The 19,364-nt window shown below is 35.9% G+C and overlaps 1 protein-coding gene across 15 annotated transcripts in view; it reads left to right on the forward strand.

Annotated features, from left to right (window-relative positions):
* CPEB3 (cytoplasmic polyadenylation element binding protein 3) overlaps positions 1-19,364 on the forward strand; it is a 199,551-nt gene that overhangs the window by 76,644 nt on the left and 103,543 nt on the right. For 13 of the 15 annotated variants that reach the window (XR_012020878.1, XR_012020877.1, XR_012020875.1 and 10 more), the window contains 2 exons: positions 860-1,019; positions 11,822-11,878. Coding sequence is in view for 11 of the 15 variants with exons in the window: in XM_072806118.1 (XP_072662219.1) it covers positions 860-1,019; positions 11,822-11,878 (217 nt within the window). In the remaining 4 variants the exon portion in view is untranslated. The remainder of the gene's footprint in view (positions 1-859; positions 1,020-11,821; positions 11,879-19,364) is intronic. The other 2 variants (XM_072806121.1, XM_072806122.1) reach the window with 1 other exon arrangement.

Consider the following 19,364-nt stretch of genomic DNA (forward strand, 5'->3'; position numbering starts at 1 on the left):
CTGAAAACAAGAGTCAGATGTAATCGACTGAGCCCCCCAGGCACCCGTTTTGCTTTTCTTAAATAAAAGCAAATTAAATCTGTAGTGTATTCTATAATGTTAATCTATGAGTTGTGCTTCCCTTTAGCTCAGACTAGTAAAAATAATCGTACATGATGGTCTCCCATGGGCTTCAGTGAAATGTAGTGGAACAGTGATTTTTCTTCACTTAGTTTGCGTTAGCTCTTTATTTTCAAAATGTTTTTGACTCTAGCATCATGAAAACACTACCCTGGGTTAAAGTTTTTCATGTGAGTGCTTTTCAAAAGTTAATTTAGCAGTACTTTGGACACATGTTAAATTTTATAGAGTGTATCTAATGTATGGAACTTATCAGTAATAAATATTAAAGATACCTGATAAAATTACATTGAAGCTACAGTCATCTTTTAATTTTTTAGGAAAGTGTTTCTGTTTATAGACTGAGAGTTCTTAATTATGGACTTTCTCTAGATAAAAAAATTCTCTGTTCATTTGAATAGAATGTTTATTTGACAGTGGAGGTTGGGGTGAAGGGCCAAAGGCAAAGTCAATTCACTTGACTCTTTTGAATTTACTTTTTTAAGTTATTTTGAGAGAAAGTCTGAAGTAGTGGGACATATACATTAAAAAATATTGGGAAAAGGCTGAGGTTAATTATAGAAGTTTGTATTAAGCTTAATGTTGCCAAGTCATTATTCTTATTAAAAAGAATATGTGTTACTAGAACTATCTGGAACTTTGATTCATGTCATCAATCCATGGCAAGAAGCAAATGATATAGTAATTAATTTTATGATGTAATTTTATGTATTGTCTTGTTTTGTGTTTTTATTTTCAGGACCGGAGTAGGCCCTATGACACTTTTAACTTGCACTCGTTGGAGAACTCCTTAATGGATATGATAAGGACTGATCATGAGCCTCTGAAAGGTAAACACTACCCTCCCAGTGGCCCACCAATGAGTTTCGCTGATATAATGTGGAGGAATCATTTTGCAGGTTAGGAATATTCATATGTCCGTTCCTTGCTTGGTGTTTTAAACAAAAATCAGCTTTTTAATAATTGTGATTTTTTTTCATTTTTTTTCCCATTTGTTTTAGTTTGCTTCTGTAAAGCATTGTGGAATGTATTTAAAATTGATTTTTTTTTTAACCTGGGTTCAGCTACCTACAATAATCAAGATTGATTGCTTTAAACATAATGTCTGGCAGAAGCATGTGTTGGGTAGCATGAGACCGGAAGTCAAGTGTTCTGGGCTTGGTGCATTTGGAATCCTTAGCTGAACCTGGATAATTCATTTAAGTCAAAGTATATTGCAAGGAAATGTGAAATTTAGTAAACCAATCTCCAAAGACGACTTCATAAAACTTTATAGAAAAGAGTTCCATTTTATTAAAATATAATCACTTTGCTCATGTAGAGCAGCCAGTGATTCTTCACATTCTCTAAGGCTAAAACAGAAGAAAACAGAAGAATGTCTTAAAATGTGTAAATGTTTTGGGTTTAATATAAGGCAGAAAAATCCCAAGGTCAGCAGTATTAGGACTTCTTATTTTTAGAGCCCATGTAAATTCAGATTAGTTGTTGATGTTACATTCCTGATTATAGATAGTTCTTTTTATGTGTTCTAGGACTTTTTAGGGGCCTTGTGATATTTTAAAACACTGTAATGGAAATTTTCTGTGGACATATCCACTTGGATTTAGAGCCTAAATATCTGAAAACTGTGAAGAGCTGGCTACAAGGATGCCCATCTTGTTTGAACCCTTATGTTCTCTGGAACTGTGAGGAATTTGATCCCCTCTGGTTCTATCCAGGCTTTTATAAAAGGTGTGACTGACTATGAACACCTGATAGTCATTTCCTCAAGCCACCTCAGAAATCCATTTCATCATTTTCTTGTCACACTCATGATTTTCTGCTGCTTCCCTCAATTTCCAGTGAAAAGAAAGTAGTTAATAGACTATGAAGAAAATAGAGGATTTTGAGAAAAGCTGTATTTTTAAGGCCTTCAGAAGTAGAAAAAAAATCTCTCATGTATTCATTGTTATATTTGTCATCATTACCAAGTCTTTGCTCAGTTGAAAGATTAGGTGTATGGTAATTTGAGCATATTTCGCTTAGAAGTGTAAATGGTGTTAAAAAAAAAAAAACAATGATATTCACAGACTTGTTTTGTGTTTTCAGTATCTTCTAAGGCTGCATTTGTCCTCTTTCTCTACCATGAACAGCTATAAGCCTCTCCTAATTATTCTAAAATTTTTGGGCCTTGTTCTTTATGCATACCTGTTTTATCTTGGTCTGTATTCTTTTCTTCTAGCAATAAAAGATTTTGAAAGCATCTTATATTATAGTCTATAAATAATTGTCCAGAATTTTGTGAATATTGTTTACATAGGAGCTATTGTGGCTTATTGAGAGTAGCACTGACAAAAGTATAAAGAGAGTACTTCACTATGGGGTAATGTAAATACCTTATTCTCTTTTTGATAGCCACTTTTTTAGTGCACATCCAACTGCCTCTGCATATATTTCTCTGCCACACTTGCAAATGTGAGGTTTCATCTGTGAAAGTCTTTTGCATTGTACTTATGTCCTAATAAGTTGGAAGGCACATAATATATACTTTTTTACAGCCTTACTATGTTTGCAACTTCTCTGTTCATCATACCACCCACCTTGATTTCCTCTGAATGAACTACTTCCCATAGTCAATTACATCACCATGTCATTGTCCTCTGGTTAGAGTATTTGAGCTTTCTGCTTCCCTTTTCCAGCTGGGAGACCTTTAGATCTGGCACCGTGTATTTGATCCTTATTACTTCTAATAACATAATTATGATGCTGGCATTTTAAAGGAATAATTTTAAGTAATTTTTGACTTTAAAAATGGAGAAAATTATAACAAAAATATAACTGAAAAAAATAAACATTGTGACAGTGTATCCTTATTTTACATATCTTATATAATAAACATCCATATTTTTATCTGATCTTTATAATTTATTAATAGGCCTTAACTTTGGACTCTTAGATTGTTTCCAGCTTTTTCTCCATAATAGATGATGCTGCCATGGATGAGTTCTTGCACATAGCTTTTCCTTAAGGTAAATTCGTAGAGAAAATCTCTGGGTCAAAAGACTTAGACATCTGGGTAAATAGCTTTAAGAGAAAAATGGTAGGCTAGGGGACTTACCGTGTGGCTTCTCTGTGACTCTGTCCAAAAGCACTTCCTTCTACTTCATCCTGTTTTTCCTATCTTTAATATCTTCTTCTCCCACTTGAACATGGGAGCACTTTTTTGAGCATCTCAAAGTTCAAGTTACAGAATCATAGGTTTTATGTATGCTTGTTCTGTTTTTTTTTTTTTCCTGGACCTTGATTTTCTTTAAGAAAAAAAAATATGTTCTTATGTGGGAAATTCAAATAGTACATTAAAAAAAAAAAAAGAAAGGAAAATGAAAAAAAAATCTGAGACTTACTACTTAGAAATAGCAAAGATTATTATTTTTATTAACATTCTTCCAGGCATTTATATTCTCTTAGTAGGAAGTTAAATTTAAACTCAGCCTTTCTGACTTTGCAGTTATTCAAACCTGGGTTTGAATCCTGGCTCTGCCTTTAGCTGGCTCTTGATCTAGATAAATTAGCCTCTTCAAAGCCTTAGATTCCTCAACATTGAAATAAAGCACCTACTTCATGGAGTGGCTGTAAAGGTCAGATGAAGTTCCTGACACTAGAAATTGCTCAAATGTTATCTTGTTTATTTATTTATTTATTTATGCATGCATGCTGTCTGTGGTAGTGGTGTGCCTACTCTCTGGCCTGGGTAATAAATTAAACCTTACATTCCTACAATATTTACTTTCTTCCAACTAGACTATAGCTAAATGTTAAAAGGATAATGCAAGTTGTCAAAATTTTTTATTTGCCATAGATAAGTAGTGATTATTGAAGGATAAACATTTTGTCATTATCCAAAGTCACCTAAAGGAGAAAGGAAAATAATGCTTTTATGTTGACTTTCCAAAATTGTGTATCTAAATAATATAAAGAAAATATAGTAGGATATCGCATTCATGAAAAATAAAATAGAGCATACCGGATGGCTCAGCGGTTTAGCGCCATCTTCAGCCCAGGGTGTGGTCCTAGAGACCCGGATCAGGTCCCACGTCAGGCTCCCTGCATGGAATGGAGCCTGCTTCGCCCTCTGCCTGTGTCTGTGCCTTTCTCTCTGTGTGTGTGTCTCTCATGAATAAATAAATAAAATCTTTAAAAAAAATAAATAAAATACTTCATGATGTATTTGAACTGAACCTGATGACATTTATTCACAGCAATATTTCATCTTAGAAATGTATGCAATGAGGGTCGCCAGGGTGGCTCAGTCAGTTAAGCATCCAACTCTTGGTTTCAACTTAGGTCATGATATTGTGGTCGTGAGATCAAGCCCTGAGTCCAGCTCTGAGCTCAGAGTGGAATCTGCTTCAGATTCTCTCTCCCTCTCCCTTCCTCCTTCTCTCTCTCTCTCAAATAAATAAAACCTTTAAAAAATATGCAATTAGAAATGCATTAGAAATGCATTTATCCCTTTATTCAACTCTTCTCTTTAAAAAGGGTTAGTGGGAGAAATGACAGGAAGTTCAGAAACTAGTGAGACTTCTGTTTTAGTAAAGAGCTTTAACAATTTTTCAGTCACATTTATACTTACACTCAGTAAAACCAAGTCAGCCTTGAAGATGTTTGTAGGAAATATTAAAAAGTCTCTACGTCCTCCCCCATGATAAAGATGCCAAGTAATGTAGAGGAAAAGTAGAATTGAGCTTTCTTCACAGCACCTGAGAAATGTGTTTAGTAGTGTTGGTCAGGGCACAGCACCCTTATTTAAATAAGAATTAGACTAATTTTTTTTGGCTTCTTAAAGATCTCAAACTACAGTTCTTGGTTATAACAGAACTGTGTCTCTTACCATATTATATATGACTTTTCCTATTTATTTGAGAGAATGTTTCCAAGAAATGAGAAGACAGTTTTGAGAAGGGTGATGAACTAATAAAAACTGTCTGTCATTTCTTTTCTAAGTGCAGAAATCCTTGGGTTGGTAGAGATATGAGTGAGGCCTAGGAGAGAGGAATTGTTCTCTGCTCTCTTTTCAGGTGGGCTTAAGGGAAGGAAATCCACAACTCTCCTTATAACTATGAAGATTAAAGAGATTTCTAGCATGGAAGAGGTAGGATTAGAGATAAGGAAAAAGATTCACCTCTGTACCTTTCTTATAGCTGTTCCCTAGCTTGCTACTAATGATGAAAGTTTAGCCACTGGGGAACCCCTATGAAAACCCAGGGTCATTAGGTTTGATTAATCACAGCCTGGTTTAGGATTAACGTTCAAGAGTGCAAAATGATGAGAGGAGGAATAATAGGGAAATACCAACCACACTGTATTGCACAGTTTAGGTGACATTGTAAAGCAAGATCTGTCCCCTGGTTGGGTTAGCACAATATAGCAGATATCTTGGCAAAGAGTCCCCTTTCTGTCTGTCATCCCATGTAGTCTCCCTCTTACAATAGAAGAGTAGACCTGGCTGACTCCTTGGGGTAGTACCTGATGAAACATTTCTATATATTTGAATTTCCTCTTTCCTCACTATTCATGGAACTGAAATTTGAAAAATGAAAAGAGCAGGTGTCAGTTGAGAACTGATATTGAAGGATTTGCTTTTCATATGTATACTGAATCTAGGGGGAAAAATAGCTATCTTCTGATAATAATGCTTTAAAATATTTAAATTGACAGGAACTTGGAAGAAATAAATGCCATCCTTTTGGTATTATGGAAGCATTTTTCTTTACTCATCACAATTTAAATGTAGTATTATATAGCCTTTCACAAAATTGGTCCCTTTTGTAGAATGTTGAGGTTCCCTTGTTTTAGAAAAAGTGCATCTTCATTACATTTTGTTTGTTCCAGAAAAATATGCTGTCTCTTAACTTGCATTGTTGCTCCAGTTCTATTTTTGTGCTACCTACCTTTGGCCCATAGCAGTTTGTCTTGTTTAAGTTAGCAGAGTCCACACATTGTTTGGGGTGCAGGTTCTGATTTAGCAAGAAGTGATTGTTCTGTTTCTGTACAAGAGGGGGACAGTAAATACAAGTTGAGTGATTTTTTTTTTATACATAAGTACCTCCCATTGATTTACCCAGTGGTCCTTTCTATATAGCAGTGTAACTGAGAGTTTTGGTTTTTTAAATTTTTATAAAGATTTATGTATTCATTTTAGAGCATGAGTGGGCAGAGGGGCAGAAGGAGAGAGAGACAAACTCTTCCAGCAGACCCCCTGCTGAATCAGAGCCCACCAGGGCCAGTCCCAGGACCCTGAGAACATGACCTGGGCCAAAATTAAGAGTCAGCTACTTAGCCTACTGCCACCCAAGCACCCCTATCCGAGAGTTTTAAAAGAATGATTTAACTATTTTAGATTACAGCCTGAAATGAGTAAACAGGAACAAAGGAATTGATATCATGCCAAAAATTAGCCATTACTGGTATGAAAAGAAATTAGAATTTGATCTCCATTCTAAGCTCATAGCTTTTGTTTCTTGGATCTTTGGAACATATTTAGAATATTTTTTAAGATTTTATTTTATTTTATTCATGAGAGAGACAGAGAGGCAGAGACACAGGCAGAGGGAGAAGCAGGCTCCATGCAAGGAGCCGATATGGACTCCAGGATCATGCACTGGGCCGAAGGCAGGCACTAAACTGCTGAGCCATCCAGGGATCCCCATATTTAGAATATTTTAATGCCAAAATTTTATCATTTTTCCTTAAAAGGACCTTAAAACACCATTTTATTGTATTCTTACATAATATTTCATCTTGTGGATACTTTTTCTGAAGGAATGTATCTACAATTTTATAGAGAAAATTGATGGAAGAAACAACCCAGCAGAATATGCATTTTTCTTCTAACCTTTTCTAGAACACAGCACTTACATTCTATTAGGTGAAAGTCTCTGAAGGACTTGACTTTTTAGAGCAAATAGGGATAGAGGAAGATACAGCGATTGTTCCCTATCTCATAACATATTTCAGAGCTGAAGAGGTGACTTTCGTAATTAATTATGAATTCATAAAAATTCTAATTTTTATTTTGGGCATATAAAAATACAGACTCTGAAACTTTGAATAACACAATGTCGTTTTTTATAACTAGTCTCTTAAATATGAATGTAACTTGAGCTTATGAGACTATGATTTTTACAGTCTGGATAAACATATGTAATCCTATTCTCCAACCTCTTCCTCCATCCCCTCACCCCCATTTATCAGGCTCTGTGCAGTGGGAAAAGTGGGACGGTCTCAGATTTCTACAGCATCATTTAAAACCAAGTATACCTTTCAATTTTTGAAACCTTATATTTTACACTATACTTAAAAGATAGCTGGCTGACAAGAACAATTTAAAAATAGCAGACCGTGGACAGGTGACAAAATGTCACGCTGGCAGCACCAGACTGCATTAACAAAAATCACCAGATGTCACACACTTGATTCTATTTTCACAGCTGATTAAGCAGCAGTATTTGTTGGACAAAAGGAAGAAAAAAGAAATGGCCTCATCTGAATTTGGAATCAGTTTTTCTTTTGCTGTTATATATTTTCTCCTTCAAAAATCTCATAATTATGAAATTTAAGATGCAAAATATATTAAGAAAAATATAAAGTAATTCTATTTTTAGAAAAGAATATTTTATACACAAACCCTCCTTAAACTGGAAGACTAAATCAAAATGTTAGCAGAGCTTGTCTTTAATTGGTGACCTTATTTTTTGCATTATTGCAACATTTTTGTGTTACATAATTTTTGTCTGATGGAAATATATTGCATTTTGTAATCTAAACATGAATTTTTGAAGAGGTAAAGAAAGTAGCTTTAAAAAGCCATAAGTCTTTTTATTAGAAAGAATTTACATTTAGTTAGGAAACAATTAGATTATATTTAATATTTGGTTCTGGTGGGTCTGGCCTGACACAGAGTTTCTTTTTTTTTTAAGATTTTATTTATTTATTCTTGAGAGACACAGAAAGAGAGAGGCAGAGACACACACAGGCGGAGGGAGAAGCAGGCTTCATGCAAGGAGCCTGATGCGGGACTCAATCCCAGGACTCCTGGATCACACCCTGAACCGAAGGCAGATGCTCAACCACTGAGCGACCCAGGTGTCCCAGCACAGAGTTTCTTATAAAATCTTTTGTGGACAACGTTGATCTAGAGAGCCATTTAAGTCAAAGAGGCCAACAGAATCAGGGAGGATACCAGAAAGGCAAAAAGTTTTCTTCTTTTCAGCAATTCCTGATGCCTTTATCTACAAAATGTTGCCTAAGGCTTCTTTTTTTGCTGCATCTTTAGAAAGATTGATTTGGAAGTCATCAGTGTGAGCTAGGGGACAATAATTTAAAAACTACTGAGCTTCCTTTCAGTTCCATCTTTGAAGATGAAAAGTCCTAAGACCTCCTGGAAAGAGCTCCAAAAGAACCCAGCTTCTGGAAGACTGCAGAGAGGGGTACCCCTTTAAGTGTGGGAATAGCAGAAACATAAAAACTATTACTTGATTTAGCAATTATAACCACATAATTCTTTACCATAAATGATTGTAACACAGGAAACAGAATAAGCTTAATGAGATCATCTAAATTTGGGCTTGCTTGGTTTTTGGTTTTGTTTTAGAGGGGGTGGGTGGGGCAGGAGGAGAGAGAGAATCTCAAGCAGGCTCCACAGGACTTGATCTTAAGACTCTGAGATCATGACCAGAGTGGAAATTAAAAGTTGGATGCTCAATCCACTGAATCACCCAGGTGCACCAAGGTTTGCTTGGTTTTCTTGATAACTCTTTATTATTTTAGGGAACACCCCTAGCTTTTTATGAACCACACACATTTTCCTTAGAGATTGAAATAGACCATCTCTATATACCATTTGCTAGGGTTCTGCTGGGCAGTGATTTTTGAAATCTTGTTGGGTTCTTAGGCATACTTTCCAGTGACTATTTCCTGTTAAGTTTGAGTATCTCAGAATGCAATGAGTAAATCATATCTAATTCTTACGGATGTTAGTATTTGGTGGTAATGAATCCAAATAAGGTCTTAATTATCTGAAAATAATAGAAAGAATATTGATACAGCTAACTAAAACCAGAATGTAAATTCTCCCTACTGAGCCAAAGCCTTATTCTCACAAATATTTCTATAATAGGTTCTGATCAAAGTGGTGGTAGGAGATAGCACTTGTTGCATATGAGGTATAATAATTTTTAGACTCTAAAATGAAGTAGGAGCTGGAAAGACATAAGGCACAAAGTAATTACATATAGGGATACTGTTAAATGTGTTTTTAAATAATGAGTAGTTTTTGAAACTCCTCAATTAGCTTCTAGTAAATATGAAAAGATCTATGAAATCAATAAAAAATAAAACAGTTATTTAAAAAATGGATCTTTACTAATAGAATTATTTTTCTCTGGAAAACATTAAAATATATTCTAAAAAATAATTTTACTGTAATATAAATGCTAGCAAAATAGCTTCCATAACATTAGAGAGAGGTGTATATAATACCTTCCTCCTAATAAATTTAAAATAATGAAAACTAAAAATAATATTTATTGACAGTCCTGTGATGCTTCATGGTAAAATTAGAATAATCACTTCAGAATCCATCAGTGGTTGATGATTTTTTCATTCATATTCTATCTCATACACACACACACACACACACACACACACCCATCAGTACAAGTAACATTACACTTATCAGAGTTTTGTTTCTTCCTTATCCCTTAATATAAAATGACCTTTCAATAATTACTATGGCCTGAGTGTTTTGTTTTTTTTTAAGATTTTATTTATTTATGAGAGACAGAGAGAAAGAGAGGGGGGGGGGCAGAGACACAGGCAGAAGGAGAAGCAGGCTCCATGCAGGGAGCCCAATGTGGGACTTGATCCTGGGACTCCAGGATCATGCCCGGGGCCGAAAGCAGGTGCTAAACTGCTGAGCCACCCAGGGATCCCTGACCTGAGTGTTTTTAAGAGATTTGGATGGCCTTATCTAGGCAAAAAAAAATGGAGTTGGCAAGGAATTCATGATTCCCCCTTTTTATTTGAAGCAAATACTCTGTTTTGTCCACTGTGATTCCTCTCTTTTGGGCCAGAAGAGCTTGGTAATGGTGTTTGCCTCCAGTACCCCATAACAGAGATTAATACCAAATCATAACTGACCTTTTGCAATTATATATAACGCTGTATTTGTTGTGAAAGTCAGTCACTTCCATATCTCCAGCATTCTCTGTATCACGCCCCAGACTGTTAACATTTATTTAAACAGTAGTAATGACATAAAATCAACATTTTTCTGAGAATTTCATGATGATAACCCTTGACCTAATTGGGCATGAAGACCTTCGCAGAACCAAGGTTGTATGTGTATTAGCTTTACACAAAAGCCCTATTTCAATAATTATTTTGTTGAAGAGATTGTGGTCAAGAAAACTTTAAATACATTTTTTTCCCATGTGAGACTCTATTTTATTATTCCTTTAATATATCCACCTCCTTTTCCCAAATAATTCATGAAAGACATACCCACTGTCTGCATCTTCCTTTTTTTTTTTTTTTTTTTTTTTTGGTCTGCATCTTCCACTCTTAGCCCTGGAGGGTATTCATTAAAACATAATTCAGACTTACCATTTTATAGACGAGAGGTTGGCAAACTTTTGTCTGTAAAGGGCCAAAGAGGAAATATTTTAGACCTGTGGTTCATATGATCTCTGTCACATATTATTCTTTGTTTTTTAGTTTTTATTTTTACAACCTTTAAAAAATGTAAAAATGGGGGATCCCTGGGTGGCTCAGCAGTTTGCCTGCCTTTGGCCCAGGGCGTGATCCTGGAGTCCCGGGATTGAGTACTGCATCAGGCTTCTGGCATGGAGCCTGCCTCTCCCTCTGCCTGTGTCTCTGCCTCCCTCTCTCTCTCTCTCTCTCTCTTTCTCTCTCTCTCTGTCTTTCATGAATAAATAAATAAAATCTTAAAAAAAAAAAAAGTAAAAATGATTCTTTGCTCAGAGGTGTAATAAAAACAGGCAGCCAGCTAGTGTGGTCAGACGTTTGAAACCCTATTACTATAAGGATGAAGGCCTGGAGATAAGCATTATGCTCAAGGTCATATAACTAGTTAGTGGTAGGGAAAGCGTAAGAACCCTAGATTTTTAGACCAATTGTTGTTCCCCCTCCTATACCTGTTGTATAAATTGTACTATCTTTCTTCTGGTTGCCATTCTGATAATTATGTTGCATTTTTGAGCCATTATAAAGCTTTTATCTTATATTCCCTCTAAACGTCAAGCTTATATATTTCTTTGAATTCATTCTTTTGCTGCTTGAATTTGAAGGACAGTATGAATGGTTGTTTAAATAAAATGCTTAATCCAGTTGGCATGTTTAAATCGGAATGCAAGATGCTTTAACATTTCAATATATTATAATGGAAGCTTCTTTTTTGCTTTGTTTTGTTTTATTTTATTTATTTGTTATTGAGATTTTGGCTTTGTTTTTAAGATTTTTTTCATTTGTATGTTTTATGAATTGATTTAAAACCTTGTAACTGCTATGGCCTTGTTATAGATTATAGCAATGTTGTATCTGTTTTAGCTTTTTGTAATGTTCATCTTTTACAATGTATTTGAAATGATTATATTAAGCATTATTTTCTTTGTGCTTAAAATAAAATTATTTTATTTTTTAGGACGCATGGGAATAAATTTCCATCATCCAGGAACTGATAATATTATGGCACTTAACAGTAAGTCTTTATGTGAAATATTCATAAAATTAGCAGTCAAGTTTACAGCATGTAGTTTCCACTTTCTTAATTGTTCATTACATTTCAACCTTCCACTTAGTGCAGGATAGACCATTATTCTATACCTGTGCCTCTTGAAGCATGGTCCCTAGACCAGTAGTATCAGCATCACTTGGGAACTTTTTAAAAATGCAAAATATCAGGCCCCACTTCAGACCTGCTGCATCACAAACTTTATGGGGCTGAGAAATCTATGTATTGTATAGGTGATTCTGATGCAGGCTAAAAGTTGGGAACTGCTACTCTATACTAAAGGTTGACAAACTACAGCCCTGAAGACCAAATCTGGCCCACTGCCTGGTTTCATAGTTCTATTGAAACACAACTACACACATTCATTTATGGATTATCTCTAGCTACTTTTGTACCAGGGTGGCAGAGCCCAAAAAGCCTGAACTATTTACTCTCTGACCCTTTACAGAGAAGTTTGCAGACTCCTGCTACATACTGTTGGGGTGGGGGAAGGAAGAGGATAGGAAGAAAGGAGGCAGGCAGAAGGAGAGAGAGAGAGTAGGGTGGAGAATATGAATGAAGAGACCCAATTTATTTGTACATAACTCAGACTTGCCTCATTTTGGTAGATTGCCAACAGGTGCTTCAAACTGGACATCAAGGGTCTTCCATTAGTGAAATTTGTGCGGTATAGGTGGTCAACAGCTTTGCAGGTTAGAAATAGTTTTGTCAGTATAATTGTTGGGTTGAGTTCTGGAGCATCAAAACTTAATTAACTAGAAAGTCATTGTATTAGTTAATACTGGAAGAAATGTCTGGTTGGCATCAGTTCTGCTTCCTAGTGTCTTTGGACCAAATAGCTTTGCAAAACAGTTTCTAAATAGAAATTATCAGTTGTCAGAAGGACCACAAAAGCCATTGAATCTTTTAGGACTTAGTTTTTTTTTTTCCATCTGTTAAATGAGTGACGTCAGATTATTCCCTGTCATCCTCCCATATATACAAGCTGACTGTGGATACACACAGGAGACATACTGGGTAAATTTAAGGTTGTGTAAAATATTACCTCTTTCCTTCCTACCATGGGAGTTTTTTAGGGCAGATTTTACATTATCTCTAAAATATGTATTACGCATTTCTTTTTGTTCTGACATAACATGTAGTGTGCTTCCCAGTGGCCACTGCTGGGAACCACTGGCAGTGCTTGACAATGCAGGTCCTCATCCACTGCATGCTTATTTTGTTCTGAAAAGCTAGTATCTCTTCTTTTGGAGATCTTGGAAGCTGTAAAAATTCTAGACTATCCACCTCTATTTTCTAATTTCTAAAAGGAAGGTCACTTTAACTTTAGAGTATAGTATTTCTATTTTTTTTCCTAGAAGCAGGTACATTGGGATGAAGATTAATAAACAACTTAACTTGCCGAGCCTCAGCAATTTTGTGAAACCTTGTGGAAACACTTCAGTTAGGTGATGAAATCTAGAGTTGAATGTACATAGAAAGAACAATATTGTTAGTTATATCTGCCTGAAGGAATGAGTATGTATTTTAGAAAAAGCCTGATTTGCTATGGTGTGAGTCCTCTTCTGCAAGAGGGAGAAGACATAATTTACCATTGTTCTGTGCATAAAATGAAGCTAAAAGACACTTTTCTTTTTAAAAGGTTTTGATTCTCTTTAATTCTCTGCTTTTAAATAAGAGATTTTATGTTCTTTCCAGTTTATGTATGATGCTTAAATCCCCCTTTTAGCCTCTGAATTTCCTCATCTGTAAGAGAAGGGGACTGAGTTAGGTCATCTTTAATGATTGTTTTCAGAATGAAGGTTCTGTGAGTCTGTTTTTTTTTTCTTCTTATTTTTACTTTCTATTTTTATTATTGTTTTTAAGTAAGCCCTACACCCAACATGGGGCTTGAACTCATGACCCTGAGATCAAGAGTCACATGTTCTACCTACTGACCCAGCCAGGAGCCCCATGTAATATTTTCTTAAAGTACCCAAAATGGTCATTTGCCAATATCTATATCAAATGTCACTTGAGTTATGCATATTTACAACATTATGGCAGATATGGGAGTAAATCTGTCTTCAAATTGGGAGTAAATCTGTCTTCAAATTATTCTGGGTGCTGCTCTGTAGGCTCCTCAAAGTAAACCATAAAAACAACCAGAATTTGACACTTGCATTACTGTCAGTTCTTTTTCAAAATTGACTCGAATTTGAAATGATCAGAATAAACAAAATATTAGGAGAACTACAGATTTTCACATACTTGCTGTGATAAAGCTTTTCTTCCCTTTTGTGTGGTTGAGCCTAACTCATCCAGTGACTTATAGATGTGACACATGCACAAGCACATCTATGTATTGTCTTTCCTTTCATACCTACCATTTGTTGGCCCAACCGTTACCGTCCTGTGACTTGTCTGTCCTTCCTTCCCATCACCCTTCATATAAACGTAATTGAAATCACTGAAACTTCAGTAAGTTACTGAAAGGGACTGGGTTGAATTGTATTTTCAGATAAGAAGGGAATGGCTAAGAAAATTAAAGAGAATTGAATCAATGCTTAAATTAAAAAAAAGAAATGTCAGTTATTCCTTTTTTTGCTACCTTTTTTGCTTTATTTTCTCCGCTTTTTTTGGTTTACAAAATCCATGCTTCCTAAATCTGTACATAATGCTGCCATTCATTGTGTCTTCAAAAAAACTTCCATCCTTAATTTATTTCCTGGGCCTTAACCAAAATCTCTTCTAAAGACACCATATTCTAAGCTCTCCTGACTTGATGGGAACGAAAGAGGTGCCATAGTGAGCTATTTTCACTCCTCAATACTACTTCCCAACTTTGAATGGGCCAGTTTCCCATGTTTTGGTGTTCTTAGAGCATTCCTTCCGGTTATACTTTCCTCTGAGAATCACTGCCACTGATGTCATCTAGAATACAGAAAATGGGTTTCCTGTTTTCTAAAGTAAGGTATGGAAGAACTAGCAAGATTTGTATTAAGCCAAAGAATCTACTAATTTTTCCTATTCAAGATGATGACTGTAGTAAGAATTAGCAGGCTAGCCTTTGGGGAAGAAACTAAGAGACACATCTAAATTTTGACTTTTCCCCAAAATATTAGGTCCTCAAGTATTATAGAGAATGGAAGGGAAGGTTGGAAGAAGAAACTCTGATCTATAAGTAAGACCTGCCACTTGTCTGGTATTTCCAAAATAAAATTAGTGCTGAAGCAGCAATATGTCCCTTCTGTTTAAACTGGTAATACATTTTTTCTCAACTTTGTAATAATTCTGTCCTTTCAACTCTTTACATTTATACCCAAAACAGTAGAAATTCGCAATATGTATTTTTATTTTTCCTGCTGGAGGAGGAAGGAGCTACTGAGAGTGCTTCCAGCTATATATGTAGTAGTTCTATCAGCCAGATTTTTTCTAACACCAACAGGGACTTTTGTTTTTGGTTTTGTTTTTGTTACACTCTTAGGTATAGAATTGAGCTTAGCAGGGTGGGCTTGTATAGGGTTGATGGCCTGACTTCAATGATTTTTCCTCTGTTATGATGATCCTCCGAAAAGGATATTGGTACCTCCATGATTAGTCAGGTGAACCAAATTTAGGGTCAAATTAATGTTCAAAACCAAAATGCCTGGTCTTGTAATTTATTCTAAGAGATAATCACTGCCAAGTGTATCCACTTTATGTTTCTTGACTGGTCAGCTCTTCCAAATAGAGAATAAGCTTGGAAAACCAGTTTAATATCAGAAAGTTGCTTAAGGAGTATGAAATTAGAAACAGATAAGTGTTGCTGAAGGTGTAGGATCATTCAGCCTCAAGAAGGCATCCTCCAAACAGGATGGAAGGCCTGCAAAACCTGAGGATGGAGCTGTAAATTAGCATAGCCATGAAAAGCATTGTCTAGGCCAGGCAGTTCTGGTTCCATGCCTTACAAGACCTATGACCTTAGGGCCACATTCTTAACTCCTCTTCTTCTAGTTTCTTCCCTGGAAAATGGAGATAGTGATCATGAAGGAGCCATATATAAATCTTGTAAAGCTTAGCATAGTGCCTGACTGGGAGATAATACTCCAGCTCACCAATACTGGTGAGCTGCTGTTGTGATTGCTTGCATCAGGTTTGTTGCTGCCTTTTAAAGATTTCTTTTTTCCTTGTGTGTTATAGTTCCAAAGCATGAGTTTATATTATATTGGTTGTTTTTACATAGATCTTTTAGTGACGTGATTTAAGGCAGCACACTTATAAGTTACTCTTAAGCTACAATGATGGTACCAGGGTACAATGCCACTTTTTTTGTTTTTTTTTATAATTTTTTTTTTCTGTATGAAATGCCTTCTGCCTCTGTCACCTGACTTTGGGACATGGGTTGTTCTTCTTTGGGGCCTAGAGTTGTTCTATCTCTAGTGATATTTGGCACCTTAAAGGTGGTTTGTTTTTTTTTTTTTCAATAAATAGGTAGTTTATTAATCATATTAATAACAATGATGGATCAAATAATCAGGGATTCAGCCAATCTGGCAAGTATGGATGAAAATGAAAGGAGGCCTTTTCCCCCTCTCCCTCTCATAGGTTTTTATATCTAAATTATGTGAAAGTGATTCATATAGACACACCCATTATGAATCAGTATGGGAAAGAATTTCAAGCCTGATGATGAAAGTGCAAGGTGAGTTCATTAAGTCTTAGTGGTGACTATGTCAGCTGACCACAGTAAGCAGAGAATGTCTGGTTCAGTTCTTACACCCCAAGTCAAAGTTCAAGAAAGCCAGCCAAGATTGCAACTGCAACGTAAAAAGCAGGGGAGAAAAAAAGCCAACACCCACAATAAAAATAGACACATTGTCTGTTCTACCCCCACCTCTTCTTCCATACTCAGTGGGAGAATCTGCCATGCAACACAGAAAGAATCCTAAGACATGTAAGGAGAGGACACAAGGCCAGAGCGTCCTGAGTCCCCTGAAATCATGGGCAATGATAAGGTAGGTGGCAAACATAAATGATGACCAAAGCTATCGTATCAGAATCACCCAGATGAGCATGGTTAATGGGAACTGTGATATACAAAATATGGCAGGAGGGAGGAGGGAAGACCTCTGATCCCTGGGAGGCTGCAGATGCTTCTGCCCAAGTCAGTGTAACTACCTTCTTAGAGGTTCTGAGATGTGGAGTGGTCAAGGGAGAAGACCAAGGCAGACTCTCACTTACTGTGTAAGTTCATCCTGTGCCTCACCTTGCCTGTATCAAAAGACTTCTTCCATCCTGTGAGCTTTACACTGTTTCTGGTTTTTAACCAAAGGGAAAGCACCTGGAATCAAGAGGCAAAAAGAATATTTGAGAAGCTGTTATATGTTCTAAGGACATTTTTTTAAGCACAATCTTTGACCTGTTCTGGAGAAGAATTCACTCCAAAAATAAATTATAACAGGTTTCAGAATTATCACTGAAGCTAGTTAGTTGCTCATTCACTGGGCCCTACCTACCCTGCGCCCTGAGCACTTACGGCTCAGGAAGTATTCCTCCTTGTTCCTTTGCATTCTGTGGACTTGTGTGGGTCTTCATTTATCCCTGAAGTTTACTCGACATGTTTACCACTCCCCCCTGTAACCTCTTTCCCACTACCGTACTTCTGTATGAAGCCATTTTCTGTAAGTCTTTTAAATCTTGCTTGGACTAAATAAAGGCTGAAACAAAAATCTCCCCATAATCCTCTAATCCTCTCTTCCTCTGTTATAAAGTACACTGACACCTGAAAAAAAAATGTAATTACTGTAATGTTCGTAATGTAAAATGATATGTCCATTTTAGACAACAGTTTGGCAGTTTCTTAAAAAGTTAAACATACACCTACCATATGATGCAGCAGTTCTACTCCTAGGAATTTGCTTAAGAGCAAAAATGAAAACGTATGTCCATACAAAGATCGTATGCCCATGTTCAAAGCAGCATTATTCATGATTGCCAAAATTATAAATAATCCAAATGTTTCTCAGCTGGAAAGTGGATAAACAAACTGTAATATATTCATACAATGGAATACTATTCAGCAATAAAAGGAAGTGAACTATTGATACATGTAACAACATGAATGACACAAAATAATATGCTGAGTTGTAAAACTAGACAAAGAGTATGTATTAGATGATTCCATTAATATAAAATTCTAGAAAATGTAAACTAATATATAGTAACAAGAATATTTTGAAGTAATATTGTCTCCCTTTTTCCAGAGGACAGATGTAAGGGCTTAGATCTTGGAGGATTCATGTGATCAGGATGGCAACTAGCTGAGCAAGTCTGAATCTCCTATGATGTCTCCTTGTTTAAGAACCTGGAAGAGGACAGTTAGGATACTCTACCTCATTGTTTTGTGAGATTTAGATGTGATTAGGTACATGTACAAAGTACATGTGCCAGAGAATGATTTTTTTTTAGACAGTAGTTGTGTAATGTAGCAGTGTTTCAATTTTATTTAAATTAAAAGCTTTCATGGCATTTGTTTTCTGAGATCTTTCAGGTTGTAACTAGAGTCTATTCTAAGTTAAAAGAGGTGAAGACTTAAAATTTTAATTTCTTAAAAAAACCCACAAAGACATTCACCTGCTTGAAAAACTCTGAGGTCATTGATTGTTAAACAATTTATACAATAGCTGATGCACTAGGAAACTCGGAGCTTTAGTTTATGCTGTCTTCCACCTTTTTCCTCTTGAAAATATTTTGGAAAATTTTGCTTATATCTCTGTTTGAATTGTGGGCTGCTAGAGCGTTTATTGAATCAAACGAGGAAATGTAAAAGGGTTTTCTCTGATCTTTCAAGTTGGGCAGAGACTCCTATGTGGTTGCAGAGCTTCCTCTTCTTCCTCCCTTTCTTTCTGTGCCAGGGTGAGCTCCTTGGGGAAAGGCTCAGCTGAGAGGAAGTGGCAGAGAGCTGAGCACATGATGCTTTTATGCCAAAATGGGAAGAGAGCCAGGTCTGCTAGAATTCCAAATGGAATTTTCCAAAATTTGAAGAGTACATTGTATTTCTGCTCGCCATGAGTGGATATAAGTAAATAGTTTTTTTAGCAGAGTAATGATATAGTGAAAGAATCATTTTGAGATTCTCAGATTAAAGATGTCATCTCTGGGCATTTCGAACTTTTAGAGACAGATCTTGTGCCATTGTTTTCATATGAACAGATTTAGGAATAAAATTAGTATACAGCTATGGTGTGAATATATTGTAAAAGATGGCTAATTTAAAAATGAAAAACAGTAATTATAGAGATATGTAATGTCCTATAGCTTTTAAGTATTCAAGTGTCAAACTATTCGGAGTGGATGCTGCATATGAATGTGGTAGGAGACCTAGTGGCATTACTGTTTTTGTTCTGTTTTGACCTTCTGATTTTAAAGATGGGGAAGCTGAGGTTCCAGAGACTGCTGAGGTTCCAGAGATTATATGAACTGGGTAGGGTGA

The sequence above is a fragment of the Canis lupus genome, chromosome 29, assembly GCF_048164855.1.
Source record: "Canis lupus baileyi chromosome 29, mCanLup2.hap1, whole genome shotgun sequence".
NCBI lineage: Eukaryota > Metazoa > Chordata > Mammalia > Carnivora > Canidae > Canis > Canis lupus.